The following is a 25,456-nucleotide window of genomic DNA, read 5'->3' as shown; positions in this document are numbered from 1 at the left end:
CGAAGAAGAAATAAAGGATGATGCTCATCCTGGAGGGGAGTATGTGACGTTTGTACCTTGCCAACGCTAAAGTTTCAGAACGATCGAGAGTCCGAGAGAGCCGAGGGCTAGAATCGTTTGCACCATTTCCTTATGATAATCTTTAATCACAGGCTTCGTACGCTTCGACATTATTTAGAGTCGTGTTTATGTACTTAGCCCTTAGAATTGTTCCCAATCAAACTAGGCTGGTATCTGGTTATCATTGTGCGAACTCGTATTCTACCTTGTGCCGCCATCTAAAGTCTAAACAACTTCTACCTGCCGTCACAGTCTGCGTCATTGTTTCTTACAAGTATTGGCGAATTTATCCCACTAGATCTCATGTACTGGATTAATTAGCGCCCTTGGTAGGGCTGAATGTTAATATGGTTGTTTATCATGTTTTGTGAGGGAGCGTGAGGCCACATACTCTAAAGTGAAGCTTCGAGCTCCAGTACCGATTTATTTTGACGTTGAACCGCCACATACTCCAATGTGAAGCTTTGAGCTCCAGTCCCGATTTATTTTGACTTTGAACCGCCACGATCGTGAATGAAGTCCTCGAGGAGGACACTAGTTTTCGGGTAATGACGTCAAATCCCGGGAATCCCTGTCGATTGGTGATAGCAGTGATATATATCATTCCGCAGGGGTCTTGCAATTGGTCCATGGAGTAAATATTGGAAACAACTGCTGCGGCTCTGCGGCTCTCTGGGGCCTTGCGCTCGCGTAGTGCGGCCATGACGGTCCACTGCCAGATCAATTGGCCGCAGCACCGTGACCAAGTACTGCCACAAAACCCGCCAAAGGGATTCTGAATGGTTGACCGCTTGAGTTCGTTGTGGAACAGAGAGCCTTCTAGCGCTATTATGTATCCCGCTTTTCGAACATGAAGCCGACGCTTTAAAGTACTATACTAGTAATGTGGCAGGGTGGGCTAAGCAGATTCTGGCAGAATTCAAAGTGCGGTGCACAGCAAGCGGTCCCACAGCAAGCAAGTTATTGGCAACTTTGATTGATTTCATGGTGAATCCCGCTATCAGTTGAATGCGCTGAGACATTATACTCAACAACGATATCGATAATATTAATGATGTAGGACTGGTAGTAACTAGCTATTGTAACTCTGGCGATTCCCGATTTCTGATCCATCGTGCAAGGCTGGCACCATCGTGACGGTGTTCGTAGTACGTTGCGCTGTACGTATATTGCCATATGTACCTATATCACTAGTCTTCTGTGCTCCAAACACCCACTGGCCATCTGCCATGGTCAGGCTTGGCTTGGTCACTGTGGACGTCATTGCGCTCCATAAACGATAAACGACTTTTATTGGCTAACAACGTTACTGACCCAGGTACCATATATAGTAATACCTCGTCAGCTCATGGTGGACATCGATTACGTACAACACCTTCTAGAAATTCTTTATATACAACAGGCCCACAGCGCTCGACCTGAAGCACTCTGCCACAATTGACCTGTTTAAAAGCGACGCAAGTACAGCAACTGGTCAACAATCTCCCCATCCAAACTTTCTTTGATAGAACTTCAACTTAATTGCACCTGACCTAGTATTCCGCATTCATCTTACCAACCAAACAACATCTGTGACACCTGATCTACTACAGCATTCCAGCATTCATGACAAACTTTCCAATTCCAATGCACGAATCTTCCGACAGCATCGCCCGCAGGCACACCGCCACAGACGGGCACGTTCGACTTCCGCCATCTCCTACCAACCTGACACGTAGAAAAAGCACAAGTGACATCAGCCGTCAAAAAATGACCTTCTTTCCCACTTTACGACGAGCTGCAACGTTGATGCTAGCGCCGGAGAAACCAATAGCCAGAGCCCCGAATACCTGGACAAGCATTCGCTCCATCATCTTTTCATCATGTAAGTGGGTCGTCCATGGAAGCTCATGATTGTTTTTAATATTTGCTTGCGCAGGGTTTAACGTCTTGCTGGTCTTTATTCCCGTATCTGTGTGTTATTTTTGCATTACTCGGAATCATCTCTAACTGGTCGTTTGAAGTGGGCAGTCAACTTTGCTCTTCCAGATCAACATACTCTCATCTTTGTCTGTAAGTTGTCAAGCTACCTCTTAAATTTCCGGATGCTATAGCGAGCTGCAGTAACGTTTCTTGCAATTATACCCTTGGCCAAGGTGATTACAAGCTCCTTTTTCGTAGTTATACAACACTCAGCCATTCCAGCTCCTGGCTTACGCCACTGACGAACTTTCAATACGGGTCGGCCAAACTTTAGCAGGTCTTCTGAACGCCACATTGGTTCGTGCGTCATACACTACTCCATTATCTCAATCTAACGACTCCAAATCATAGGGAAACGCGTCAGTCAAAATGTTGTGGTGTTAATTGTTATCTGACCATTTGTGCCTTCCTGTACAGCGTTGAACTCATTGTTTCCGTGAGTTCTAATATTAGCACACATATGCTCCGAGATTCTGAGCTCTACGACTCCAGATCATCGCTCTTATAAAATGCGAACTTACAATCGTCCAGTCATCTTGTAAGTCCTCTTATATCCATTGCAACCCTAGACTCATAGTTGCTCTCTTAGTGGTGGGATCTATTTTGAGCAATCTTCGTAGGTATTCTTTCTTCTATTTAGAAAATCTACTGATCATATCGCAGTTCTGGTGCTGGGCATGTGCTTCTTTGCCGGTGGTATGCGGTTTTCAGAACAGGGATTTGGACAAAGTATGTGTATACCGGTGCAAAATGAAAACCTTGATTCTGACTTTTGCTGACAGGCGCGGTGCAACTAAATTCGTCACTGCTTACCATTAGCGTCATTGCTGTCTTGCTGCCTGGAGCCTTCCACATGGCGTTGCAGGGCCAGCCTGACTATAACGAGCTGGTGACAGATGAAAACATACTGAAGACCAGCCATGGTGTACGTGTTTCACATGTTTCACACGTGTAAAATTGTCCTTACACCGGCATGCAGGTCGCTCTCATCCTTCTTTTCAGTATGTCAACCAGAGCGCAGCTGCCAATGATCTAACCGCTTTTGTTTAGTTTACGGCTCGTATCTGGTGTTTCAACTCTTTTCACATAAGACCCTCTATGACGACAAGAATACGGACATACAGCAGTCAGTTGGCTATGAGGGACAGAATCCATGGCTACAGTTGAGACGCTACCGTCGTAAGAATGCTAAATCTGTACTATCCCCTGAACCGACGGGTGACGAAGAAGCTGTTATCATTGCCTCTGGGTTTGAAAGCACCAACACTAATCACGTTGCCGCATCGGACGACTCAGACTCTGAGATAGAACCATATATGAGCGTCGGTGTGTCCCTCGGGCTTCTGGTCGTTGTAACTGTGGTGCGTGCTACTGCCTGTGCTGACAAACAATCCTTTGAATATATTCTTGCTTTAGTTGGTAGCTGTTACCGCCGAGTTCCTCGTAGATTCGATCAGCGGGCTGACTGCATCTGGGGGCATCGGCACAGAGTTTGTCGCCGTGATCTTGCTTCCCATAGTTGGTAATGCAGCGGAACATGTCACTGCAGTTACAGTGTCTATCAAGGACAAGTTAACCCTCAGCTTGGGCGTTGCTGTCGGATCAAGTATTGTGCGTTCATATACCTCGATGTCTTTGTGTGATTATTGATCGGTCTCTAGCAAATTGCACTCTTCGTTATTCCGTGCGTCTCACCGTTGTGTCTCCCGCTATCAGTTTTTCACCGTCCGTATTTATTTTTGCAGGTTTATGGTGACGCTTGCTTGGATTATGGGTAAACCACTAACGCTGCTATTCGACCCGTTAGAGTCGATCGTGCTGTTCCTCTCTGGTGCGTTATTATTTTAAAAGGGTCGCATAATGATTGAACACATCCATGTCTCAGTCCTCACAGTGAACTACTGTGTACAGGACGGCAAGTCGAATTGGTTAGAGGGCATGATTCTCATGTGTAAGTCCCGAATGCATCTGGGCTGCGTTCGTGCTCATTTTTGTGTAGGCTTGTACCTGATCTTGGCTGTCACGTTCTGGTTTTACCCTGGTACGTTGCTACCCGAAATCGTTGGTAAAATACGGAGGTGTTGAGTATTTCTCCCTTAGGCACCCCAGGCATCTTCCCCAACTGTTAGAAAGTCCAACGGCCCAGTTCTTCTGCCAGAGCAACATTACGACCACATATACCAGTCTGTCGGAAGCCGACCCAAGACTAATAATCACCCAGACCGTTCCGCTCTTTTCAGTACTTTCGGGCATACACGTGAACGTGAGACATACAAGTAACGAGAGTATCAAACCAACAAGGGTTAATGGGTGATATACACATGTATCATCTTACTATTGCCATGGACTCTAATTCTTCTTCATGTATATCATTCGTTCAGAATCATGTTTACATTTTCGGATGCGTATCACAATATTCCTTGAAACCCTGCTATCAAGACTTGCAGGAGTCTACATAGGAGTCGGTATGTGAAACTGTGATACGGCATTGGACTTTGTAGTTTTTGACTGTCATATATTTAGAGTATACGACCGTGAACCATGTATTTACTTACATCTTGATATTTAATTATTTATTGCGTCTCTCAAATCGGCGTAACATACCACATCAAAGCTTCGCCTTCGCATCGGTATCAACGAGCGTCACTGCTGCTGCAGCCAGCACTGTGGTTCCCCGCTCCTTTACCTTAGTGGCTATATGAGGGAAAGCTTGGCGTTAGTACCTGGCCAAAGTTAGAAATAGGGGGTGTATATCAGACGTACAGAATATCACTTTGCTGCCTGTTTTCCACATCTCCGTGACGAGCGTCTCTCCAGGGAATACAACGCCGGAGAAACTGCGGGGTATGTAAGGGCACAGCATGTCGAGCGTAATAGGGATAGCGCTCACCGAACTTTAATGTCCTTGTAAGCGCCAAAAGATTGCAAGACATGCTTGCCTGCGATCCCCATAAAGCAAAGACCTAAAATGAGTTTAGGATAATGAAATACATAGCCCGGGCATAGAGTTCGGATATTACCATGAAGAATGGGTTGATCGAACCCGCCAATTGCCGCAAAGTTGGGATCTATCTGTGTTGGGGATAAAGGCTAAGTACTCGAACTTTGAGTATATTGCACGATGTGCAGCTTACGTGTAAAGGATTATAGTCGCCACTTAGTCTACGTACTAGCGTCAGGAAGGCGATAATATACAGGAATTGTATTGGAAGCTGACCTGTATAGTGCAGCTTGCGAGGCGTTCGTCTTTTCTTCTATCACAGCATCAGGTTGGCGCTTTGGGGGTGTGTTCGCAGCTGTTGCAGCGCCTCTATCTGGAGCAAACTCAGATAAGTACGCCAGCGCTCCGCTCGATCGAATGAAACCACTTTAATACCTCTGCCAGAGCGCTTGCCACCGAAGCCGCCGGCCCCTCGAATGAAAACCGTTATTTGGTTTTCGAAGATGATGTTACCTGTGGCTACGTCCTTCGTGTGAACTATGGTGGTGACTGAAGCAGCCTTGCCCTTGTCGAGGACTTCCAAGAGCCTGTGCAGCCGAGTTGGGGAATCGGCGGGCAGGAGACGCGAAGAAAGACAAACCTTGTTTCATTTACAAAGTGCCCCTCTGTGGGTATAGGGCTCTTGATTGCCAAGTACTGTTCGCCATGAAGAAGCTTAGCCTGAAGCGTATGAATTAAGCTCCTGGGAGTAAATTGGGTTCTGTTCAGGGTGTTCTCACAGGATTGAAGTTCGGCAACCAGCCTAGTGAAATACCAGAACTGGCTGCGAATTGCGGAACGACTCCAAACGTTGGGAGCGCTGCGAACTCCTCGTGGCTTTCGTAAGTCCATTGCAGGTCTTTGGCTGTCGCGCCGACGCCGAGGTTGTAGAGGATGACGTCGCGCTCGGTGTAGCTGAACTCGTGGTCTTCGGGTTTGTCTTTCTTAGCGTCCGCGACGAGTTGGGAATCCTCTGGGTCGGTGAAGATGTCTGGTAGTTTGGACATGGTGGGAAGAGTGAAGACAAAATGCACCCAGAAGAATCACATGAAATTGAATTTGCACCGTACATTAATATTGCCACCGACTTGTCTATTATTGTATCTACATATAAATGACACCTCAACGACGAGTTCAAGATGCTGCCCGGGTTGTCATGGACTATCAGCATATGCGGTTGAGAGCAGGCTCACAAACCACACGAGACAGTCCTCGAAAAACCTCCAGGACATCGCAAGATATTCCTCGAAAACTACGCCCAACGTTCCTCCAAAACCTCCCCAACATTCCTCTCAGACCTCGCCCCAACATTCCTCTCAAACCTCCCACGACAGAACATGCCAAAACGTTCCTCCAAAACCTCGTTACATATTCCTCCCGTGGACTCGTGGGGTGCGGAGTAAGCGTTACAGAGGACAGATGTATTCTTCGGTTCACAGAAGAGGAGGGCCACGTACCTCGAGAGGAATGTGGCTGGATGTTTGAGGAAATGGGCGGGAGGTTCTTTCAGGAGGGACGTCTTGGAGATAGGTTGGTGCAGACCCAGCCTGAAAGACCGTGGGAAGGTCTACCAATTTGGGGTGGTGGTGGTTTGCTTTCATCGATTGCTTCAGATCAATCATCTCAATACCTCGACACGCTCGGCCATGTCAGATTCATCAGGATTACAGGATCTTCGTGTGGTAAAACTGCCACTCACACCGGAACAACGTGATGAGCTCAATCAAGCTGTGCTCGAAAATTATGGCCGTCACATCATCGATAATATTGCCCAGTCGGATCCGGCTCGCTGGGACAAAGACAAAGCGATGAGGTATTCCGCTTCCAATATCATCGAATTCGTTATCGATGAGGTTCGGGACTTGCTAGCGCTCCAGCGTGGGGGGCTGAGGCACAAATTTGTCATGAAAAAAATGACATATAAGGATATATCGCAAACACTACAGCAACACCCTAAACTGCGGGAAATGATGCGCGATGCCTGCCAATCGGGCGCGTTCTCCCACATCGCCGACCTCGGTGAATATTTGTGACAGTCAGATAGATACCCCCCTCTGCTGACAGTTACTGGTAACGCAGAAATATTTCAGATACCCCAAGCTAGCAACCCCTACATGCCCTCGGCTCACGGTCCGAGGCTTTTTCCCTGTGACATATAGTACAGTCCCATCTCACGTTAGTTGGATCCTAGACAAGGATTTCCTTTATGATTCATTCTCCAGACCTTACGTCGGGAAGGCGGTGGACGGGTTTTACGAGTACCTGAAAGACAACAACATCAAGTTCAGGGGAGGTGGCATTTCAAGGCCTTACTATGCCAAGTTCTGTTCGATTGTCCAAAGTTTTGGCACAGGGAAATCGAGACTATTGACTGAGGTGAGGCTTATAAAGTGCCACATGCTCGCATCAGGTGGCTAACGGTATCGAATTAGCTCCGGAACAAAGGCGTTCTCGTGCTGTACATGAATCTTCGTGTACCAAGCGATAAGGGCTTCCCGAAGCGAGATGCGGTTCCTGCGCGTATATTGACGGAAAAATTGGACTGCACTCGAGCCGAGTATACCGCTCGTTGTTGCGCACTCTTTACAGCCATATTCCAGGCGCTCCGGCAGCGACTAAGCAACAATCATCGGCTGGGCTCTGATAGTCAGATAAAATGGTGGATTGACGAAATGTGCGACATGCGCTCTGGAGCTCGTACCGAGTTCTTTGAGGAAGTTCGATATCTATATGAACAAGTGAGCAGGGAAATTCACGGTCTCTTGACATATGGACCAAAGATGTTTGCAACAGACCCTTGACAAGATCAAACTGGAGGAGACTGCCGCGAAGTTAGGCAGTCTGTCTCTGAAAGGTAAAGGTAAATGTTTCGTTTTGCACACTGCGGCCATCTCGGCTCACACCATGCGTAAGCAGATGAGGAGGTCCCAGCGCCGACATTGGAAGGGGAATCGTTTGTCACGGAAGCTTATGAAGAGATGCTGACAGTTATGTCAAAGATATTCACTGAGAAGGCCGAGGACAAGGATTTCAGTGATCGACCAAAACTCGTAATTTCATTCGACGCGGCCCACTCTCTGAGCAATATGAGTAGCATGGGTTTTCGTCCATCACAGATTCTTGGGAGGACGATCAACTGCTACTCCAAGGGGACAGACGAATCAATCTGGGTCGTATTTACATCCACGACTCCACATGTGGTAGACCCCCCAGCTCCTCAGGTGGTCCGTAAGCACCCGTTCTTCGTCATCCGTTTACAATCTTCACACAAGCTTGCAGATAATTCTATGAAAATAGCAGTAGGCGGCCACCTTTTATTTCCGCCTTATACGCATCTTGGTTGGGACCAGAATGCAGACCGTCTGTCTGATATATCGGCGAATGACGTTGGAAAGTTTGATCACATTGTCGGATTCGGTCGTCCACTGTTTGTCCCTGTGTTTTTATCCTTGCGCGTTCAGTTTCGTTGACCACCACGAATAGGTGGAAATCGCTCGTGGGAAAACGTTCTGTCGCTAATATTTTAGAATTGGCTGCTCAGACGCTCTGCAAAACGAAAGTCTTTGACCTGTCGGATACGAACCAGGCTCTCGCTGTCCTGTCTCAGCGATTCGGTCTCGATATCTGCTCTGGTCACCCCGATGCCGTTTCTTATGTTGAAAAAGGAGTGGCTAGCCACCTGCGGATATGCTTCTCGACGACCGAAGATAGGTCATGGGCCTTCACCGGTTATCCATCAGAGCCCCTTCTGTCTTGCGTTGCAGCGATTATACTTCATTCTAGGAAGACCACCAGTCTAGAAAATGCCTTGGAGGTCTTGAGGGGAAAGGTTTATGGGGGGATGGTCGAGATTGGACAGAGTGGAGAGTTGGTCAGCAGACTTGTGCTGCTTCTTGCGAAAGACATGTACATTCGCAGCCATCTCTCCAAAGGCACGATACAGGATCTACACTACGAGGGAAGTGGGGATACAGATTTGATCGACTGCCAGAAGGTCTCCGTCGTCGATTTCCTGCAACACCTTTTTGGCGAGACGTTCTGGTCGTTGGCAGGCGAGGAGGCCAAGGCAACTTTTCGGCACGCCTACATCAATTTCTCGCATTGGGTGTCCATGACAGAGTTCATCTCCCCGAAAGATCCCAAGCAACCTACGTTCGAGCTGTCGAGGTAAGCTTCTAGATGTTGTCGAGCGATATCATTTACAAGATACCGCTGCCACAGTGCCGAGGAGTGGACTTTGCGACACTGGCTTCGCACGAGTGCGGTGCAATGCTGCCCTCTGCAGCCGCTCGTCGACAAGATGATCCCTATGTATTTTGATGATCCCACCCTCGGCTCTGACGATCTCAAACGCGTGTCTCAAATTTTCATTTCAGACAAGGCAGGGAAGCATTCTAATGCAAGAGAGTTGGCGGCCATCACGCGCGAGCATGATTCGATCAACTGTTTATCCGCTCTGCCATATATCGCTATCCTTCTGGACTTCAATGCGGCGGATAAAAAGGAGGTCATAGCCAGATTTCCAGAGAGAGACCCAAACCATACCGAAACGGACCAATGTTTACGGATCTACGCTCCTGGAATGGACGAAATCACATTTCCATTCTTGAGTGGACCCAACGGTAGGGTTGCGAGACAGCTACACGGGCTTGTCTGTCGGGAGACGGAAGCACCCACGCAGACGAATCTCGACGCCCTCGTCAGATTCGGGAGTACTGCCAGGTTACGCAACCTGCAGTGGGACAAACAAGGCTGAGGTGTATGCTAATTCAGCACAATTTGAACTTGACCGTAGTGAAAAGCAATGTAGTGCGATTGCGCACATGTTCCTGTGTAATATGTATGTCAACTAGCTGGTATAAACATAGTTACCAGACTCCGTATCCGCTGGCCAGTAACTGAGTTAGCCTTATGGTCATCAATTTATCACTCCCGGCACAGTTCAGCACGTTCCTATCCTCATCCTCTGAACTTGACCAATCATATGACCAATCAAAGCTTTTCAAAGCTTCCAGCAAACGCGAGGCCTTGCAAGTCGACACCTCGACCCTCTTGACGCATTATTATGGCCAGGGTTATAGAACATTGCAAGCCGGGTCCTCTAAATAGTTTTCTCACAATATCGGTCACGAATAGACTGGTCTGGCTTCAAGTTGGAGAAACTAACCGTGACTTCACTTTTCGTCATCAATTTGGGCAGTGGACTACGCCTTGATCTCGATCAACGATATACGCGACGACGGTCTTGGTCGGTTTTGGCACTTCACTATTAAAAAATCTGTTCATGGACCCAACATGGACCGTATCGATACGCTCGTCGGAGTGTGGCAGTTCAAATTCATAGGTGTGCTATTTTCACTCTTCAGCCTGATTTATCATTTTTCCATGTTCCCCTTTGAGACCACTTGAATTTGTGCATTGTGAACTCTTCTATATGCTGCGGCGCACGTTGCATCTGTTTCGGTTTTCATCCATTTTCAAGAGTAACGGAACGAGGTATTCTGATGAATGTTTCTACCGCAGTAGTGACAAGGTTCTTTACGCGTGGATCAGAAACTTGCCTCTGAATAGCCACTGCGATGGTACCCATTGCAATTTTCCCTTCCTGAGTGGTCACAAACCTCAAAGAACCCCCCAAAAAAACTTGCGTAAACTTGAAACGCACTGGGATGACACAATAATGGTTTCATCCCTCTAGAAACTCTCGATCCGAGCCAGAATGAGCCAAGGAGGCAGATTGCTAGGAAGCGATGAACCAGAGGCCATCGTATGGAGATATTGGAAGATGATGACCACGAGAACTTGGAAGGGGATAATCAAGAAGTTGTACTTATAATGGTCTGGCGTTCCACCGGAGTTTCTGCCGACCAACGGAATACACAGCAAATTTATCGGCATGCAGCTGCACCGCTGCACCCCGTGCCACGGCTCTCTAGACTATGGCACGTGCACATCGACAAAAGTTCGGTACCGGTAAAAATTACACGACGCCCATCCATGACCCAATGCGCCTTGTACATTCTGCCCCTCGTTTCATAGGCATTGTCTGCTGAACAAAACCTACAAGTACATCGGGACCACTGGTCCCATCACGCTATCAGCGGCAGCCCCATTTCAGAGGCTTCGATTTCTTCCCCGATATCGATGCAGCTCCCAATATCAACGAAAGCTTCAAGTTATCCTGATTATAGTGGCATAGCCCTGCTGCACTTCCCAACTCTCAATCGGGTTGGGACACGCCTTACCTGAGATCGGCCATTGCCCTGCTTCCTCCTGCTTTACTTTGTGGACGTATGAGAACGGGATCACGAACACCGACTCTCAGCCTATCAGGAACACCGATTTCCCGTCTTTCGAATGCGTTGTTCCCAATATATCTTCAACTGTATCTTTACGAAATATACTGTGCGATCAGGTCTGAACAGGTTCTCCGACTCGGAGCACAGAACTGATACTGACGGCAGCTTACCGCATGTTCCATATCTTATAAGGAATGACCTGACGTGAAGTGAATTCGTTGGCATAGATTAACATGATTTCTTTTCAAGCGACTCAAGCTGATGCGTTCTTGGGCTTAAACGTGAGTGCAAGTCCTGTTAATAAGTGAACCCTGGATCGCTGATACTCTCGTACGTCCTAGTATAGTTACGGTGCGGCTGTTATTTACTATCAGTTGCTTTGATTGATCCAACATCGATTGCCTTTTTTTTTCATCGTGATAGTTGCACTAACATCGCTGTGGGTGAGCGTCAAGAATTACCATATCCTGTGCAAAGACTCACATTTTGATTTGAACATTCAGGTGTATGACTACATACTTTGCGTGCCTGACTCGGTGCGCGGGAAATTTGCTTGAGCGTCCGAGAATATTCTAACCTGGACTTGGTGCAGGTCAATTTTATCGTCAATTCTCGATGGGGGCTCGGCACATTGTTTTATCTCACCTGCAGTCACTTGCCATTTGCCTACTTGTTACTGTTTATAATTAGTGAGCGTCAGATACTTATGCATCATTTTCCTTCCTCATGGTGCCATTCATTTCATGATGCTCTTCAGTGATTTTTCAGCCTAATGGCACATTCACTGTATGGGCAAGTAGTGTAGATATCGTGTTCCCAACTCATCCCAATCATAGCTTTGTCGCTCTTACGCCATCGCGAATACCTGTGGGTCTGGTGACACTTAGGTTCTGACACTGATTTATCATCCATTTCATTAGATATAGGGTTTCTCGTGATTCTTTGCGCTGAGTGTAGGTTGAACTAGTCATTCTGCGCCCCAATATTAACATCCCTGATGGTTCAGGCATCTTCGTACTCAGATCGATTGCAGTATGGGAGCGGAAGCGATTGGTGATGGCGCTCCAATTCAGCAGCATCATCGTGAGATCAATATCTGAAGGCTACAGCCTTCCAGATAACGATATCTGATACATCCTATGCAGGTCTATACAGTGTTGGTCATCATGTGCTTCAAACAATACTCGTCAGCGTCTGGTGTGTAGACCCTCTGCCCGCTCAGCTGTCAACGCCTATTTTTCCATACAGGAGAATGCCGGATCTTCGGGTTTGTCGAATACCTGGATACGAAGACGAGTACCCCGCTGATTGTGGTGTACTGTCTGGCAATTGTCGCCCAGTTACGTCCGTATTGGGAGCTGCTACTAGCACGAGCCTGAACTGACTGCGTGCCTCTGCATGAATACAATAGAAATATTACTGTTGGTGCTGTATCGCGCTGTCAAGAGTCGTGGTGATAGGGGCATCGGCAACCGTCTTATGCTCGGTCTCGTGCGAGATAATCTATTGTACTTTGTCTGCAGTTTTCGTTGGTGCTCCCAGCTTTATGAAATAGTTCTTGCATATTTACTTACTAAATGTTACAGCTTTGAATCTTGGTATGATTCTCGCCATAATATTTCTTCCGGTAAGTTACAGTGTACGCTCAAACTGCCTTATTAATATGAAAAGTAGTCTCCAGCGGCACACTTGATCTCAGAGTAAGTCTGTTCTCACTTTGTAAATGGTGATTCAGTACTGATTCGGCGACAGGTTTTCGACCATTCTTCAAGCCGTTTTGGTCACGCGGATGCACAGGGACTTCTGGAGATCAGACCGTGCTTCCTGCGGCGTCGACACAGATGTTTCTCTCACAACATGGATGGTAGCTACCCCAGACCTTGTGTGCGGTATACTTCCTTCCCCAAATATTCGTGGAGCTGACACGAAGGGACAGTGCCAGTGCCGCTTGGAATTTACCGACCGTAAACTTGAACGATAATCGTGCAGACTTTCAGACAGCGTACGATCGCCACGATCATACCATAGATGGTCCGTTATCATCCACCTAACCACTCACTGCAGACTACGTACTTCGATCTTTTTTTATTCGCTGGGCGCGCGCGAGGATGTACTTGCTGTAATCACATGTCTATATGCGGGTTTGAATTCTACTTTATGAGATACTCATTACGATTTATCTGTCAACTGACTTCAATGTTTCCCCATACATAATCACATTATTTATGACACGCCGTGGTGTGGTAGATCAATGGGCCAAGTAGTTCACTTGACTGAGCAAACGCCGGACCGCAATAGGTTTCTGGGACGTCAAGCTTTCAAGACTCAACAATAATAACGATTTGAAGAGCATAGCTCTTAAATGCCGTATGGGTGACACGGCACGTTCCAGCAAAATGCGTACTACCGACATCTCGAGTTCTCATCGGAGCCACTGCCCATAGTTAAGCTGCTCCGGCAGGATTTTATGCGTAACTCAGGTCTTTGGGGCTGGTCAAGACGGATCCACCCAGATACCGTAGAGGATGTCGAATATTTGGGTGGAGTAAGTCACAGTTGAGGGTAGTTTTACCCTAGTAGCCATGGTGCCATATAGAAGAAGGAAGGTAGCCGTCCATTTTTTAATTTTAACCCCTTGAACGTTTTTCTTGTCTGAGACACTAGGGAGCTAGTGCGAAACTCGTGGGCTTCGCAAATCCTGGATAGGAGGGTATGTTAGTCTTGTAGAATGCGTAGAAGACGACTTCAACGATTCCTTACGTGTAAGGTGTGTTAGCAGAAGAAGGGACGTCAAGAGCGTTTGCTCCAAGACTCACTTTTGACGTTACAGTGAAGCCGGTATCAATTACCCTCTTTTCTTCTTAAGATGCACACACGACTCGAACCGTGCTGACACTAAGCATATGCCAGGTGTGAGCTAGAAGCAAGGTTCAATTCAGTTGCATTATCTGGCTAAACTGTAACGGGTACAGGTGAGGGAAACCTGATCCATCCGTCTCGTTAAGTATAACAAAACGTGAAACTTTCTACACGCTCTCAGTGCCGGCTGATGATACATCTATGGCAGCTAGCTTCTCCTTTGCCTGTGAAGGGCTCGGTAAGCATTGTAAGCATGGGCGTCCTATCACTAACCTGCGCCAGGAGATCACTTTCTACCTCAGGCAAGCTCTCCCGCACATCCCCGTCCCGAGGCACAACCTCCCATCTCGTGGGTGGATTCTCGATGCACAAGCAGATGTCCTCTGGGATATGCTGCCCGTGCTCTGCATTAAAATCTTCTCTTACCTGACGTTCTTCTGGAAATATTATCCCTCAGCAACTGACCGGAAAGAGACGAGTAAAGCTGACCTTCAGTCATTGCCCTCAATTGTGAGATCATCCCTTCTACAATCTTCTCTGCCGCTTCTCTGTACTGTCTTCTCCTTCCAATCTCAATAAGGAGCTTCTTGAATGAAATTTGGTACTGGATAAAGCGGTGATGAAGGTCTTCGACGAGGAGAAGTTGCTGCTGCAGCCCATCAAGAAGCTCTTGGCACTCATTCTGTCGCGAAGTATCAAATACTGGCAGCAGCATATAATATAAAATGTTACCTCAACATCTTGCTGCTTCTGTAGCATGTCGGACATAATTTCACCTAGCTCGTCGAGGTCATTGAGAGTCATAGATTGTGTGGCTAGTCGTTCTCGAGCAGCTGTTTTTGCTGTCACTAGCTGTTGGCTAAGTGGAACATAAGAATGCTACATGATGCACATAGTGAAATGTTAGCTTACTGAGTACCTTCGATTGAGAGCGCTTGTTCCTCTAGCTCAGCCATTATAGAAGGTAACTCTTCGGTATCACGGTTCATGTCTTCCAACGCATCAGTCAAAAGCTAGAGATCAAGCACTGCGTGAAAAGGTAATTTCAATACCTTGCAAGTCATCCTCGCCGAACATCTCTCCAGCTTCACTTTCTTTCAACGCGTCAGCCATCTGCTCATAGTGGGAAGTAAGACTGCTGAGGTGGCGGGCCATAAGCTCCGAAGGCTGCTGCTGTGTATTCAAAATATCGTCTATTGAAGGCACGTTACTCGACGATGGAAGGGACTCGCGGATGGACGATATTGCAGCCGAGAGTGTTTCTGGATAATCATACGTTGAAGCCATAATATCCTTTCCGCAGATTGAGTGGGGTGTTCTCCTGAGCATAGAAAAAAAGCTCACGTCTAGCCTTGTTCTATCGCTCTCTAGTGTGTCTAGCACATTTTCAATAGCACTCTCATCAACGAAGTCACGCAGCGTCTTCCACTTGGTCCGGTCTGCGTTCTTGGCGTGACGGTCGAATGGGTTATCCCGCACAGTAGCGGAAGGGCTCTGCTGTGAATTGAAAATTGCTTTGCCATTCTTGCTATCAATGGAGTGTTGGCTTCCGAACAGGGAAGAACCAGAGGAAGTCTGGTGGAACCCGGGTGGTACTAGCTGTGCCCCTAGGGATTCGAGGATATTGTCGAGAGCTTCAGTGCGTTGCGAGCGTACAACATCCCATGCCTATACAGATTACTGTGTAGAAATGTCACGAGGTCAATGCACGGCGAAGCACCACACACCTTGACTTGCTTATCCAGCTGAGCACGCTTATGCTCAATACTCTTAGCAACGTTCGCCGCAAGCTATAATCGCAAAATTTCCAGTGGCTGATTAAATTGGTGGCAATAACAACGCACCTTGAGCTGCTCAAGAACGGCCTCCGTGATCCATTTAACTTTTGCGTCCAATGCAAGCACGTCTACCGAACATTGCGCAGACGCGTTTGAAAGGCTATTAGCCTTGGAACAAAGTTGTTCGCCGTGTTGAAGTGCTTTCTTGGATTGCAGAACCAGAGAAACGAGATGAGGCTGCTCTGTTTGCTGTCCCGGTGGCGGGGAGGCCATGTCACTAGTACTGTTGCCGTCGTACCAAGGCCTTACTTGAATAGCGGGGTGGCTGTGCTGATATTATGTATATCGACTCCGCTCTCAGACTCGGAGCGCTCTCAGGTTAAACCGCTACCCTAGTAGAAGCTCAATCTCTGAGTCGGATATCCTTATTTCTTAAGCTAAACCATGCGTTCAACTGCGCTCTGCTTGACTTGTTCATCGTCTCTTCTACCCAAATACGACTTAGACTTATTTATGACCGAATGCTGCGGTCGCCCCATCTGTCCTGCCTGTATAAACTCAAACCCTCGCTTGAGGACCTATAACCCCTGCTTGTCCTGCTTGGGCGGCGTGAATGTGGTTAGCTCAGCTTCTGCGCGGAGGATCTGCGTCGCGAATAATAGCACAGTGCGGGACGAAGATATATTTATTCTAGGGGATGAAGAAGAAGACGAAGACGAAGCTCACGAGCTTGCTTCAGTGTCCCCAATCTCGGATCCCGCCCCGCCTTCATATTCATTAGCGGTTTCATCAACACCCAGCCTAACCAGTGAATCAATACTCCTCACGCAGACTAGCGATGCTTCCCCGGGACATGCGGAGGTTGCAGCCACTGGCGAGCAATGTATCCCCTCTAGATATTACATTAATCCTAGGGATACACTACAGGGGATATCTCTCCGCTATGGAGTTAATGTAAGACATGCTGCGCCAGTTAATGGACATCACTAACTTATGACATCGCAAAGGGTCGGGAATTATGCCGTCTGAATAATCTACCCCCAAGCACTCTTTCCACTACCCCTCATCTACTCCATACCCGCACTTTTATTATCCTACCACCCTCCGCCAAGTCACTCTCCGTTACGCGGGATGCAGATCTGGATGCAGGAGTAAGGCGCGTCCGCGAGAAAGCCGAGAAACGTTTGCAGATGCTGACGAAAGAGGTAGACTGGCGCGTGGCGAAGGCATACGTGTCTCTTGCTGATGATCCTGATGAAGAAGCTATGTATGGCCGGAAGTATAAAGAAACTGGCAGTATTGGTACCAGCACCTTGGAAGCACGTGCGGCTGATCAGTACCTAGAAGATCAAGAATGGGAAGAGGAACAGAGAAGAGCTGGCAAACGCATCTCGGTAAAGTCGCTACCACTGCTTCAAGGCAAATTTATCGCATATACATGAGAGCGCCACTGTCGTTCATGGCGATTTGGGCATATTGCCAGTAATATCATGTTTCTTACGCGCGCGAAGTTGTCTATCCCTTGTCGACTACTCGACGCGCTAGTACACATTCGGACAAGGTGATTTATTTAAATCATACGTTTTTGTTGTACTGATCATGTATTGAGACTCTTCAGTGGCTGCAAGATTCTGAGCGCCTTTAAACAAGAAGACACTAAGCAAGCAGAACAAACATTGCCGTTTATTCTGAAACCTTGGGCCTCACCCTCGATATAAATGAACTCGAGCAGCAACTCAACGACAAAGAGACACGAGTCTGGTTTTTTCAAAGCCCTTCGTTGAATAAATTCGTCCAGCAGTCATTTTGCAGAAGGTACTCGGCATTCAGAAGAATCTAAGTCGTATTCCAATTGCCGATTTTGATGGTGCTGTGCTTGGTTGACATCCTAAATTCACTCCGTGACAGCGTCGGGAATTCGGGGATAACGCAACCTTCTATCAGCTTAAGGTGCGCGACGCATTTTCATACTGTAATACCTCATATATGCGTAACTAATAACGACCTCAAAGGTTACAGTGTAACGTGATTCGTGAAATATTGACCGAGCGTCTTTGGCCGCTCGAACAGTGTCACAGGCATCATGCGGCGGATACAAGTCCCGGACTCTTGAGCAACCTAGGCCTGCTGCATTTAATGCCTGGTATTTTAGCTCAAAGGACTGGGAACTACATGCGAGCCCACCATTATGGACTCGTCTAGCAATTCTGCTGCTGCTCCGGTAGCTCATCAAACGCGTGGGGGTATCTACAGCAACCTCAAATGACTCACCGAAGCATCGGGAGTTGTCGAAATAGCGCATAGGAGGGTAGACAATCTGAAGTTCACGTAAAGAAATATTAATTATGGCGTACTCAGTCTGTGTACTCATGCCCGGTAACGTTGAGCAAAATAGGAAAAAGATCGGCGATTTGGCGGCTCAGGCGGCCAGCCCGACTCGGAGATTTGCCTAATGGCATTCGCTCTTGGCAAGTAAGGCGTTAGTAATCTCCTTGTCTGCCTCTTTCGCTCTGCGTTCTTCAGATTGCAGGGATCTTGTTATTCAAGATGGCCCGTTCATGTCAATGTTGAAGGTTTTATACCCATCTGTATCATCCCAGAGCCTTCGACTCCCTCCTCGCCGTCTCTGTCGCTTCTACAAATGACAGGTCGCCGTGGCGGTCAACCTCATGTCCTGCGGAACGCAAGTCTTCCACTGTCTGACTCCGACCATCCAATGCAACACAACCGCGCCGCGGATAGGAAAAGTCGTGCCCCTTACAGCTTCTTCCCCCTTTCGAAGAATCTAATACTTCCATTCTACACGTTTGCGGGTGTCCGGACACAATTTTAATCTTAGTGCGCATATGTACCCACAAATTGTACGTACTTATATGTTGATTAGTCTCAATTGTGATCTCGAATTCAGGCAGGTTTCACATAAACTATTATTAACTCGCAGACAAAGTTTCACGCCTGAAACAATGATCTGGCAGTTCAATGTCTTGAACAGCCTCATACGTGACTGCAGATCTCACTTCGTTTCTATCGTATCTCCCACAAATGGTCGGTATGCATTATAGATCCCACTCATAGCAGTTTCTAGGACACCTGCTATACCCGGATAGGTAATGACTGGAACCCCCTGCAATTTGCTTGAAATGGTCTTAAGTACGAATAACGAAAGGGACGGATCCAAGCTTCATGATATCCAACCCTGTATCCCAAGTCGAAACTGTGATATAAAAGAAGGCCGCGGCAGGTAAACAAATTCATCTTCTACTTCTACTTCCTTCCTCATGTCTCGTAACATTGAACCTCTGGTGAAACCGGTCATTCCACCGTTCCCCTTGGATGATTCATTGTATTATCTAGAATCTGAGGAGATTGCCTTCTTCAGGAGACAGACTAACATTCAAGATGAAGTAGCCTTGAAGACACATATAATTGATATACAGAAGGAAGCATACAAGGTGCTCTGCGCTTGATCCGAAGATTGGTTGAATATCCTTATCGCGGATTATAGGTAGCACCATATGCTTGTATCCGAAGCTTTGATTTCTTGCAGTGAGTGGCAACCTAAACTCATGAGGAAGACAGTTGCTCACTTTCATGACATCGTCGTAGCCCAAACTTATCGAAACTACATGTTTACGACCACATTTTGAAGCGCGGTGCTGAAGGCGCAATCTTACTCGATATCGGTTCTTGTCGTAAGCATATAGCACCCTAGATCTTGGATGTCCCTCCTAATTTATTTTTTGCAGTTGGTGCCGACGTTAGGAAGGCAGTTGAAGATGGGTTTCCGGCCCATAATATCATCGCCTCTGACATCAAAGAAGGTTGGTCTCCTCAAAATCTCTTCTTCTTGTCACTGACGAATTATAGCATTTTCCGAGTTGGGACGCAAGCTCTTTAAAGCGAGCTCAGAGCCAGGTTGTTTTATACCTGGCGACGTATTTGACCCCGCATTTTTATCGATATCGCGGCCAGCCAGCTCTGTCCCAGAGGGCGCGATGCCGGACATTCAGACGCTGCAGTCATTAAACGACCTTCGTGGTCGTGTCGGTGTCATCCACGCTTCTAAGCTATTCCATCTATTCGACGAGGAGAAGCAACTTCAACTTGCTCGCGCCTTGGGAGGCTTGCTATCCTGCGAACCTGGCTCCATAATCTGCGGCACTCACGCAATTGCATTGACATCGGAGAAGGGCATCGTTCGTCACACGGTGCTAGGCGTCGATATCACTTACTTCTGCCACTCCCCGGAATCTTGGGATTGTTTGTGGGATGGTGTCGTGTTTGAAAAGGGCCAGGTAAAGGTCGAGACAAGAACATCAACCATTGATATGGGAGGAATCCCTTTCCGTCTTTTACATTGGTCTGTTACGAGACTCTGAAGGCAGATTTTGTCCATTCACGGAAGAGCATAATCATTTACATAAGTACCGAGTCGGATCAGTCTGGGTTACCTTCTACTGGCTACTAGTAGCTACCCAACAATTGCTAGAAACAGCACATTCACTCTTGCAGCACTGAGGCGCAGTAGTGTGCATTGCCGACTCATGAGCGCTCGCGTTGTTCTCCAGAACGTTTGATTTACCTCGGATGAAACCGCCACCGATTAATACCAGTCATGAATGAGTTTCTTCGCATAATCCGCAGGAGCCCTCAGACCACTTCTGACCGATATCACCGACCCTTTCAATGTGCGTCCCTGCCAGTAAACGATGCTACTCTTCTCCCTCTGCAGTCTAATGAGGTCAAGGGACACGCAGCCATGCCCATATCACGAGGTGGGCCATGAGGATGATCAAGGCTCGTGCTTCCCATCAAGTCCCCTGGAGTTTGACTTTATGGCGTAGCGGAACGCTGATAGGGTGATATCGGGTGAAGTCTCAACGATCACTACCTCGCTAAAAGACAACGGCTCCGAATCCTTGTGTGCACCTGTTACTCATGCCAATATTGCTTGATGGCCGACCTCAAAACCCTCATTATCTCAGCGTGATATACCACCTTCTGGGGGAACTTGTAAGATTCGAAATGGTACTCGACCAAGGTGAAAAGTCGAGGGTTGACACGGAGATGAAACACAACGGAGATTAAGCAGAACCATCAGGCCTTTGGAAACGGATAGACAGATAGACATGTCTATTGTCAAGCCGAAGAACAAGAATGATGCACGATGGTCGAGCGCCAATGTAATAAAATACAATCAGAGAAGGTCGATGGCCTCCGAGGCACTGCCAAGCTGCGCAGATGGTCACGAAGTCATGATTACAAGCGAGCATTCTTGGGCATCTGTCGTATTGCCTGTCTCACTCCGAGGTCACCGAGTACATCTTCCGCTATGATGATTCAGTTCAAATACCACCTTCGGCATGACAACACTGTGACACTAACCTCCGCCGAGAACCGCATCGAAGGGAATTGTGCGATGGTACTGTCATGGGCACCATGATCAGCTGATCTCCTTGCACGATAAGACGAAGTGAAATTCTCACATGCTCGATGTACTGCCCCATACCGGTCTTCGTGATACCGCGTCCGCCGAATATCTGAACGGCATCGGTAGCTGTTTCCTGGGCACACCGCGTTGTATACATTTTGAGCAGAGCGATCGGTCTACGGAAAGTAACGTGTGAGCGAAACGTCGTGGTGGCGCATGATTAAGACCATAGTACCCCGCAAGTTTCTGTGCCTGTTCCTTGTAGGTCTGCGACATACGTCATCCGATGAGTCCCGAATACTTCAAGAGAACGGAATGAGACTACCATATTGCACATTTGCATTGTTAAATTCTCAAGCCAGTTCTGAACACTTTCCGTACGTGAGATCATGGCCGCAATCTTCGATCTGATTACGGCCAGTGAAGACAAGGGTTTGCCAAATGCCTTGCGCTGATTGATCCATCTAGCAAGTGACGTAGTTAGCTAATGTTTTAAAAAGGAATCGATGTCATACTTAAGGCATTCTTCAACGATCAACCGCTGACCTCTGGCGGAAGAAGCGCACATCACCCAACGCTCGTGATTGAAATTACTGAATGGCTATATAAGTCTCGCTCAATTCATTTCCATGAAAATGATACACACGAAAGAATGACGAAGATTCCTCCACCCTCGGGTCCGAGGGTGTTTTCTACAGGGACCTTGACGTTATCAAACGTGACATATGCGGTACCAGCTGATGACGAATAGCTCGTTTTGATGGGTTTTGTTTCAACACCTTCCGAGCGTTCCACAAAGATGACGGTAAATCCTGTCTGTAAAAATGGTTACTCGATAGTTCCATTTTCATAGCTTCAATCATGACCTACATCCGTTTTGCACCCCACGGTAAAGCTAGCCAATTGTGAGTTCACGCAGCACGACCTCAGCCTTTGCACTTACTAGTCTGCAAAACTGTGACCCAAATTACGTCAGTAATACGAACATGGAGGTTCTATAACGACTTTACTCACGTCCCGTTGGTGATCCACTTCTTCGTGCCATTAATGATCCAGTACTTCCCATCTGAACTCTTAGTTGCACGAGTCTGCAGACCAGCAACATCGCTTCCCGAAAACGCCTCAGATATTGCTAGGCAAATGAACTTCTTGCCAGAAAGCACTTCAGGGATGACCTTCGATTTCAGTTCTGGCGATCCAAAGTTCATGATAGGTGGTAACCCTATGACAGCTCCGCTTTGTAAACCTGCGTCTCCTAATCAGTATCCGCATGTCCGGAATGTGGAATTGAAGACATGTTACCATCACCATATCCGCGCTGACCGCATCGAGATATCTCCTGTATGCAGATAAGCTAAACTAAACGTTAGCGTCTTAGCAAGAAGGTCGGCTACGCCTCTCACCTCATGGAAGTAATCAAACTGAGAGTGTTACAGATGTCAAAATCGGTTACACGTTCAACTAGAGCCTCGTACCTCCTCAGGAGACACAACACCTCCTATAAGGGTGAGGCCTTTCAAGTGTTTCCCCGGGCCGATGCGCATGGCATGTATGTTTAGATCTCTAAGAACATCCACGTAAGAATGAAGAGTTTATGTATCAGTGAGATGGACGGACGCCATAGCTTTGATGACATGAGCACTTGGCCGTTTGCCGTCTTCCTCATGTAGCTGGGAGATGTATCTCAGGATTTGCATTGGCAGCATTTAATAGAACTTACCAGTGCATCCGGGGTGATAACCTCATCTACAAAGTTCCGCATGGCTGCTTGTAGGCGTCGATGACTCTGTTTAGATGACCGTGAGCATGACATCCAAACAATTTTGCCATGAATCTCACATCCTTGTAGTACGGACTGTAGTACCCAACACTAAGCCAGGTAGGCTCCGCATATGGCACATCACTGAGCTTCCCAGTCTCCCGAGAATATATAACGCTCCCCTCTCCTTCGATGAAACCTATTTGTAAACGAGCATATTGTGGCCGCAAAAGAACTTCATGACGGTGGAGGCCGTAAAACGCCTCGGTTGCATCCTGACCAGCTGATGCACTTGTTCAATTTTCCAGACACCGAAACCACGAAAGTAAGATGTACCTAGATCTTCCTCTGCGAATACTGAAGCACCCCCTGGATGCAAATCCTTGAACCGGGTGATATTGTACACCTTGCTATCAACTATAATCCACTTGAAGATATCAGACTTAGCCAGGAAGATAAAGCAGAGTGAAACTCTTACCAAGTCATCAGGCTTATCGTGCTGTATAGTTCATATCTAGTGAGGCTCCGCACAGCACGGTATGTTCCGTAACGCACCTTTGCCACCTCTTCACGGGTGAGCGCCTTCAGGTCCTTTGATGCCATATTATGACCTTTGCCAGCAGCCAATTCTGAATGTAAAGAAAGACGACTGTGTGCCAGTGAAGGTCACTCGAACAAGAAATCACATGCTTGTACACCAGAGCCGAACTCCGGTGCGGTGACACACTGTGAATTTCAAGTCAACCAAGACATCGCCAGGGAGCAAGAAAACGTTGTGTCGGTGAATCACTGTGATCATTGACTGTCATTGCTGATTGCGATACAGTCAGAAGCAAACCTCAAAAACTCCATCATTTAAAATTAATAATAATACTTTGGCTTTCACAATTTCACACAGTACTTTAAGAGTACTAGTCAGGATGCGGCAAACCTAGATTCCTCCAGTTCGCTCCCATTCCTTGACATTCTCTGGCATTTTCTTAACTTTGATTCCAGAACTCTCACTAGTACTTAGTCCCGACACCCAACCAAACTTGCCTAACGAGTCTGATGGTTGTATCGTCGCAGATAATCATTGACAAAACGTGTCCACACCCCAGACGAGATCAAGGTGCTGCGATGCAAGTTAAATGATATACCCGACGGATTGAAACTCTGGTCCATATTGGCTGTCGAAACACTCACTGGCAGGTGAATCATGCCGCATCGCAACTCTTCTTTTGCGGCATCACGGCGCGATGATCGCTGTAGTCATCTCAGCGGTCCAAGCAAAGGGTCAAAGATTAATGTGCTTGTCTACACACCGATTTTATTTCAACCAGTATGACCACACTTGCCAGAGCCCGAGCATATTGACCAAACTCGCAGCGATGAAGGTCAATTCTTGCATTAGTCCGAGGGGGTGTCGCTGCTCCTGCCCAATAATCAATAATTCGGAGTCCTTCATCATGATGTAACTAGCTGGGGACAGGTTCTACATGCAGTGGCCTTCAGGCTTCGAGCTACTTCTTACTAATCTGCTTGCAGGTGACCACCCCAGCATTGCAGCAAGCTATCATGCAACGGTAATATTTGCTGCATACATGAGGTAGCTTGACCTAATACTTAATTACATGGCTAGTCACGCATTAGTCAAATTAGCACACAGTTGAAGTCAACTGACGGTATTTGCCCATCGCCGAGCCCCCCGATTCTAGCCCATGGAGTATCCATGCTTCCTGATGATCCATTCGTCGGCATCGCCAGAAGTCAGGACTATCTCAACTGACCTTCTGATGATCAGGTGCGATACGAATTTCGCGACATGCGTCAGTAATCTTTCTCGAAGGTGTCACAAAGGCTACTGCCAAGTATTGGAAATTTCGTTCATAATAGTACGTGACTCTTCTCCTCGAGGATGTAATATAAGACTGAAAGGGTAGCGGGGAATCCCCTCGTATTTGTGATTTTAGTAGTCGCGATCATTATTTATTACGACCAAGCGCCGTGATATCCCTCTAGAGCTAGTCTAGAGCTATCTGAAAACAGATCTGGCAGTCCAACAACTCTTACATGCATGACTAAGGCGTAGTTTGGTGTCATGAACGTCATCTCCCTTGTCATGCAATCTTCTGTCCCCAAGGGATTTCGACCCTCGAAGCTCGGCCACTGGCTGCCCGGCAGCCGAAGCATTTGCAAAATTTGCTTATCGCGGGTGGAAGCTTTGGCTGCTAGACAACGACAAAGTGTTTGTACGAGGATTTTCAATTATGTCCATGGCCATCACTTCTTAATTCATCACCTCAGTAGCGCCCACATTCTCAGGATCCATCCGTGTATGCTTTCAGT

The 25,456-nt window shown here is 47.4% G+C and overlaps 9 protein-coding genes across 9 annotated transcripts; 6 read left to right on the top strand and 3 right to left on the bottom strand.

The window, feature by feature from the left end:
* The first annotated feature begins 1,583 nt into the window (after positions 1–1,583).
* Positions 1,584–4,240, top strand: DEU56DRAFT_292657 (calcium proton exchanger). Its single transcript, XM_041345512.1, has 19 exons — positions 1,584–1,924; positions 1,979–2,013; positions 2,064–2,112; positions 2,164–2,195; positions 2,245–2,319; positions 2,374–2,381; positions 2,440–2,458; positions 2,515–2,560; positions 2,612–2,638; positions 2,686–2,751; positions 2,805–2,947; positions 3,002–3,023; positions 3,073–3,383; positions 3,439–3,633; positions 3,684–3,706; positions 3,768–3,853; positions 3,908–3,973; positions 4,022–4,063; positions 4,123–4,240. The coding sequence occupies exons 1-19, from the start codon at positions 1,666–1,668 to the stop codon at positions 4,149–4,151; spliced, it is 1,533 nt and encodes a 510-aa protein (XP_041209357.1). The 5' UTR covers positions 1,584–1,665; the 3' UTR covers positions 4,152–4,240.
* A 390-nt stretch (positions 4,241–4,630) lies between these two features.
* Positions 4,631–6,041, bottom strand: DEU56DRAFT_980104 (hydroxysteroid dehydrogenase; the record flags this gene model as incomplete). Its single annotated transcript, XM_041359769.1, has 9 exons — positions 5,743–6,041; positions 5,604–5,683; positions 5,399–5,550; positions 5,240–5,336; positions 5,157–5,184; positions 5,043–5,094; positions 4,913–4,985; positions 4,786–4,859; positions 4,631–4,716 (listed from the first exon to the last, which is right to left on the bottom strand). The coding sequence occupies exons 1-9, from the start codon at positions 6,007–6,009 to the stop codon at positions 4,631–4,633; spliced, it is 909 nt and encodes a 302-aa protein (XP_041209356.1). The 5' UTR covers positions 6,010–6,041.
* Positions 6,042–6,046: 5 nt separating this feature from the next.
* DEU56DRAFT_798552 (uncharacterized protein) lies at positions 6,047–7,103 on the top strand. Its single transcript, XM_041353002.1, has 2 exons — positions 6,047–7,021; positions 7,082–7,103. The coding sequence occupies exon 1, from the start codon at positions 6,117–6,119 to the stop codon at positions 6,714–6,716; it is 600 nt and encodes a 199-aa protein (XP_041209355.1). The 5' UTR covers positions 6,047–6,116; the 3' UTR covers positions 6,717–7,021; positions 7,082–7,103.
* Positions 7,104–7,116: 13 nt separating this feature from the next.
* DEU56DRAFT_798548 (uncharacterized protein) lies at positions 7,117–9,884 on the top strand (the record flags this gene model as incomplete). Its single annotated transcript, XM_041353001.1, has 8 exons — positions 7,117–7,132; positions 7,194–7,378; positions 7,435–7,740; positions 7,796–7,862; positions 7,919–8,230; positions 8,282–8,429; positions 8,486–9,169; positions 9,224–9,884. The coding sequence occupies 8 exons, from the start codon at positions 7,117–7,119 to the stop codon at positions 9,756–9,758; spliced, it is 2,253 nt and encodes a 750-aa protein (XP_041209354.1). The 3' UTR covers positions 9,759–9,884.
* Positions 9,885–11,925: 2,041 nt separating this feature from the next.
* On the top strand, positions 11,926–13,549 carry DEU56DRAFT_798533 (uncharacterized protein). Its single transcript, XM_041353000.1, has 12 exons — positions 11,926–11,990; positions 12,059–12,087; positions 12,138–12,168; positions 12,222–12,254; positions 12,308–12,384; positions 12,447–12,498; positions 12,550–12,645; positions 12,713–12,829; positions 12,888–12,928; positions 12,976–13,001; positions 13,054–13,185; positions 13,238–13,549. Coding segments are annotated over exons 1-12 (750 nt in total). The 5' UTR covers positions 11,926–11,989; the 3' UTR covers positions 13,353–13,549.
* A 778-nt stretch (positions 13,550–14,327) lies between these two features.
* DEU56DRAFT_911792 (autophagy-related protein 17) lies at positions 14,328–16,211 on the bottom strand (the record flags this gene model as incomplete). The annotated part of the gene is made up of 9 exons (XM_041357323.1): positions 14,328–14,384; positions 14,434–14,597; positions 14,650–14,842; positions 14,893–15,019; positions 15,073–15,151; positions 15,213–15,453; positions 15,505–15,828; positions 15,888–15,950; positions 16,005–16,211. The coding sequence occupies 9 exons, from the start codon at positions 16,209–16,211 to the stop codon at positions 14,328–14,330; spliced, it is 1,455 nt and encodes a 484-aa protein (XP_041209352.1).
* Positions 16,212–16,382: 171 nt separating this feature from the next.
* Positions 16,383–17,380, top strand: DEU56DRAFT_735311 (uncharacterized protein; the record flags this gene model as incomplete). The annotated part of the gene is made up of 2 exons (XM_041348445.1): positions 16,383–16,892; positions 16,946–17,380. The coding sequence occupies 2 exons, from the start codon at positions 16,383–16,385 to the stop codon at positions 17,378–17,380; spliced, it is 945 nt and encodes a 314-aa protein (XP_041209351.1).
* Positions 17,381–19,054: 1,674 nt separating this feature from the next.
* Positions 19,055–20,435, top strand: DEU56DRAFT_292200 (uncharacterized protein). The gene is made up of 5 exons (XM_041345511.1): positions 19,055–19,390; positions 19,444–19,484; positions 19,545–19,630; positions 19,685–19,759; positions 19,806–20,435. Exons 1-5 carry the CDS (start codon positions 19,217–19,219, stop codon positions 20,315–20,317), a joined length of 888 nt encoding a protein of 295 aa, XP_041209350.1. The 5' UTR covers positions 19,055–19,216; the 3' UTR covers positions 20,318–20,435.
* Positions 20,436–21,197: 762 nt separating this feature from the next.
* Positions 21,198–23,731, bottom strand: DEU56DRAFT_911789 (acyl-CoA dehydrogenase/oxidase; the record flags this gene model as incomplete). The annotated part of the gene is made up of 19 exons (XM_041357322.1): positions 21,198–21,268; positions 21,324–21,363; positions 21,425–21,545; positions 21,605–21,636; positions 21,695–21,833; positions 21,885–21,962; positions 22,016–22,185; positions 22,240–22,264; positions 22,313–22,324; positions 22,384–22,615; positions 22,672–22,723; positions 22,773–22,790; positions 22,845–22,932; positions 22,987–23,039; positions 23,090–23,155; positions 23,209–23,411; positions 23,465–23,555; positions 23,607–23,627; positions 23,684–23,731. 19 exons carry the CDS (start codon positions 23,729–23,731, stop codon positions 21,198–21,200), a joined length of 1,560 nt encoding a protein of 519 aa, XP_041209349.1.
* Positions 23,732–25,456: the final 1,725 nt, after the last annotated feature.

This window comes from Suillus clintonianus, assembly GCF_016758775.1.
Source record: "Suillus clintonianus strain FC179 chromosome Unknown DEU56scaffold_28, whole genome shotgun sequence".
NCBI lineage: Eukaryota > Fungi > Basidiomycota > Agaricomycetes > Boletales > Suillaceae > Suillus > Suillus clintonianus.
Note: the sequence above shows the minus strand (reverse complement) of the source record. Positions and strands in the feature narration are given on the sequence as shown.